At 30.7% G+C, this 3,506-nt stretch overlaps 1 protein-coding gene across 1 annotated transcript; it reads right to left on the bottom strand.

Annotated features, from left to right (window-relative positions):
* Window positions 1-24: 24 nt before the first annotated feature.
* On the bottom strand, window positions 25-2,700 carry LOC112597160 (piggyBac transposable element-derived protein 4-like; the record flags this gene model as incomplete). Its single annotated transcript, XM_025343098.1, has 3 exons — window positions 2,598-2,700; window positions 1,177-1,272; window positions 25-1,007 (listed from the first exon to the last, which is right to left on the bottom strand). Coding segments are annotated over exons 1-3 (1,182 nt in total), but the record flags the coding sequence as incomplete, so codon positions are not given.
* Window positions 2,701-3,506: the final 806 nt, after the last annotated feature.

Raw genomic sequence — 3,506 nt, 5'->3', positions numbered from 1 at the left:
ATGTCGTGTAGTTAATATTGTGACGTCCCTCTTGTCCCTCCATTTGGCTATGACGATCCCATCAATATTTTCCCTTCCAACTATTTCATTTGGTTTTAGTTTAGCCTTGGTTACTTCTGGTAATTTAACTCGGTTTGATCGTAATGTTCCTACCAGGTGTGTTTTGTTTTTTAAAAGTTCATACGCTAATGGCACGGAGGTATAAAAATTATCAGTGATTATTGTCCGCCCAGCATTCAAATACCTCTGACTTAAGTCCAACACTACTCTGCATCCTAGGCCTTTCCCATCGACTTGACTTTTTCCAGCATATATTTGCACATTATACGTATAGCCATTCGTTCCGCATAACTTTAATAACAACTTTACCCCATATTTGTGCGCTTTTCCTGGTATATACTGCCTAAAAGTCAACCTCCCTCTAAAAGGGACCATTGTCTCATCAACAGCTAAAAACTCATCAGGTTCAAATATTTTTTGAAAATTTTCAATTAACTTATCAATTAAATCGCGCACTTTATAAATCCTATCGTCAGGAGCTTTTTCATTGTCCGAAAAATGTAAAAATCTAAGAATTAATTCAAACCGATTTCTTGACATAATTTTTTGCACTACATTATTTTTATACCTTGTAATTATACTCCAATAGTCTTCCAAAGTGGGCATTTGAACTAACCCCATCCAAATAATTAAACCAAAAACCTTTTTTATTTCCTGTTGATCTGTGGGAATCCATTTAGAAAATCTACTAGATTTTGTCAATCTGTTTTTCGATAAAAACTGTTGGGCATTTTTATTGGTTTCTTCGACTATAAGCTCAATTATTTCATTAGTCAAAAATAAATTCAAAATATCCCACGCAGTAGAATCAACTGATATATCAATTTTTAGTCCAGAATTATTATAAAATTTCAGTGGTTTTTGATAATTTCCAGTTACATTTGTCCAAGTTTGCGATGCTACAGAAATATTACTCGAGATGCTTGGTTCATTATTATCACTTAGCTCTATAGAGAATTCAAAATTATAAAAATTATTTACGGAATATGATAATAATTCGAATAATAAAATCTTAACATAAAATTTCTATAAATATTTACGAAATGACAATCTATAATTTTTTACTTTTGATGGAATAGTAAGATATAAAGATGTAAAATATATAAATTTTCTTACCACTTAGGACTTCAGACTCCGAAGAACTGATGGGATTAAACGTCTTGTCTGCATCTGAATCATCAAATTCACTTAGTGAACTTTCGCTATTATCTTCTAATAGTGCAGTTATAAAATCATCATTTAATTTTACTCTTTTTGGTCGCGGATACATTTTAAGTATGATAAATAAATATTTGTTATAAAAAGAATACGCAGCATTAAACTATACGTGACCGCCGGTAGTCAAATGGCGTATAAGTAATATTGACATTATCACTACGCCACGTGCCCGCCGGCTACCACATATTATCAATACAAAAATAATATTCACGAGACCGAGGTAATTACATCGATATCAATTTTGTATTTTTCTGTCGAATAGTACTATAAATATCGACGATAACATTTTAGGAATCCCGATGAAATACGCCGTGGCGTCCAGAAATAAATAACCAAATAACCGCCGGCGGGCACATGGCGGTCAACGTGTTAAGTACATATATTACTTAAACTGAAAAAGAATGCATGTATTATTATTGTACCTCAAAAATGACATGGATGAATGAAGTATTTTTTTCAAGTGTAGAAGGTAGAATGTAAAAATATTTATAGGTAATAAATTATTATATAATATGCTTTAATACGCATTTTATAATAATTTTTTAATTTTAATTTTGAATATTAAGTGAAATATTTTGTAACATTAAAGGTAGGTATTTTATTCACAAGTATTATTACTAATAGGAAAAAGTTATACATACAATCTAGGCAAAGATTAAAAATACCTAGCTAAAAACTTTTTTTAATAAAATATTTTTTGAAAAAAAAAACAGGAAAAAATAAAAAAATGTTAATTCATAGTATCATATATATTTTAAATTCACAATCACAATGACATACATCGTTTATCTATCCGTACTTATTTATTATATTTTCAACAAACTGATTTCCTTTTGATAATAATTTGTTGTGTATACACCTTGGATTCTATCTTGTGTGTTCAATCCATGGAATATCATCTTTTTCCCAATTATGTAAGATGAGTCCACAGCAAAAACATTTAACAATATCTTTTAAAATTTAAAACCGCTTTCAGCTAATGAGTATTTATCTTGAGATGAAGTTAACGGGAATAAATTGAATGTTTTCAATCTTGAAGAAATTTTGTATATTCTGGGTATTTAGGATATGTATTATTTTGTACTAAAGAAACTAGTGAACAAAAATTGTTGCTAAAATTTGGAAAATTCATTTTTGTAAAATAAAGAATTTTTAAATAAATAATAGTTCTTGATCGAATGATGGTTTAACACTAACTAAACTGAACTAGATTAGATTATTAATTTTAAAGTTTGAAAAAAATTTAAATTTAAAATTGCAGTGTTACCAATATAAATAAACTGTTTTTGTGTTACACAGAAAAAAAATGGGTATATAACTTTCTTCTCTATCATCTTCATTTTCGTGGTCTTCATCATCGCTGTCTTCACTATCATCTTCATGGTCATTGTCATCATCACTATCATCATCATCATCAATCATTATCATCATCATCACTGATTCATGGACGAATCCCCGTAATACATTTCCCCGTTAGACATTTCCCCGTTACGCTTTCCCCGTCCAATATTTCCCCGTCCAGCGATTTTCCCCGTTGGACATTTCTTCGTCAAAAGAAGGATATACAGGGTGATTTTTTTATCAAACAACACTTATTATTTCCAAAAGTATTCATTTTTTTGAAAATATTTTTTTACATAGTTTCAAATTGTTAAAAAAACAACATTTTTATAAAAAAATTATTATTGTTTTCAACTGAAGAAAATTTAAAAATATTATCTGACCAGTGTCATTGGTTTATTGATGGTACATTTAAGTCATCCCCACAACTCTTTACTCAGCTTCTTACAATCCACGCAATAAAATACGACACAGTATTACCGTTAGTGTTTGCACTTGTGCCAAATAAAACACGTGATAGTTATACTAAAATTATAAAAGAACTTCTAAATTTGGAAAACAATTTACGGCCAGCAAGTGTTATGGTTGATTTTGAACAAGCGCTTTTAGGTGCGATTGCAGACGTTTTCAAGGACATCCGAATAAGAGGCTGCTTTTTTCATTTTGGACAATGCATATGGAGAAAAATACAGTGTGTAAGAATTTGGTAGTTTGCTAGGCTACCAAAAGCTACCCACGACCAAAGGGGAACACTTCGGTCGTGACCTATGAGCCGCACCGCGTGTTAGCCCGAAGGCTAAGTCGGTGGAACTCATAGGCTTTGTACACGCAGTGGTGAATGAACACCAAAGATTTATTTAAAAAAAGGGAAAAGAAGACATAATATA

The sequence above is a fragment of the Melanaphis sacchari genome, unplaced genomic scaffold, assembly GCF_002803265.2.
Source record: "Melanaphis sacchari strain LSU unplaced genomic scaffold, SCAv2.0 Contig385_pilon_pilon, whole genome shotgun sequence".
In the NCBI taxonomy this organism is placed as follows: Eukaryota; Metazoa; Arthropoda; class Insecta; order Hemiptera; family Aphididae; genus Melanaphis; species Melanaphis sacchari.
Note: the sequence above shows the minus strand (reverse complement) of the source record. Positions and strands in the feature narration are given on the sequence as shown.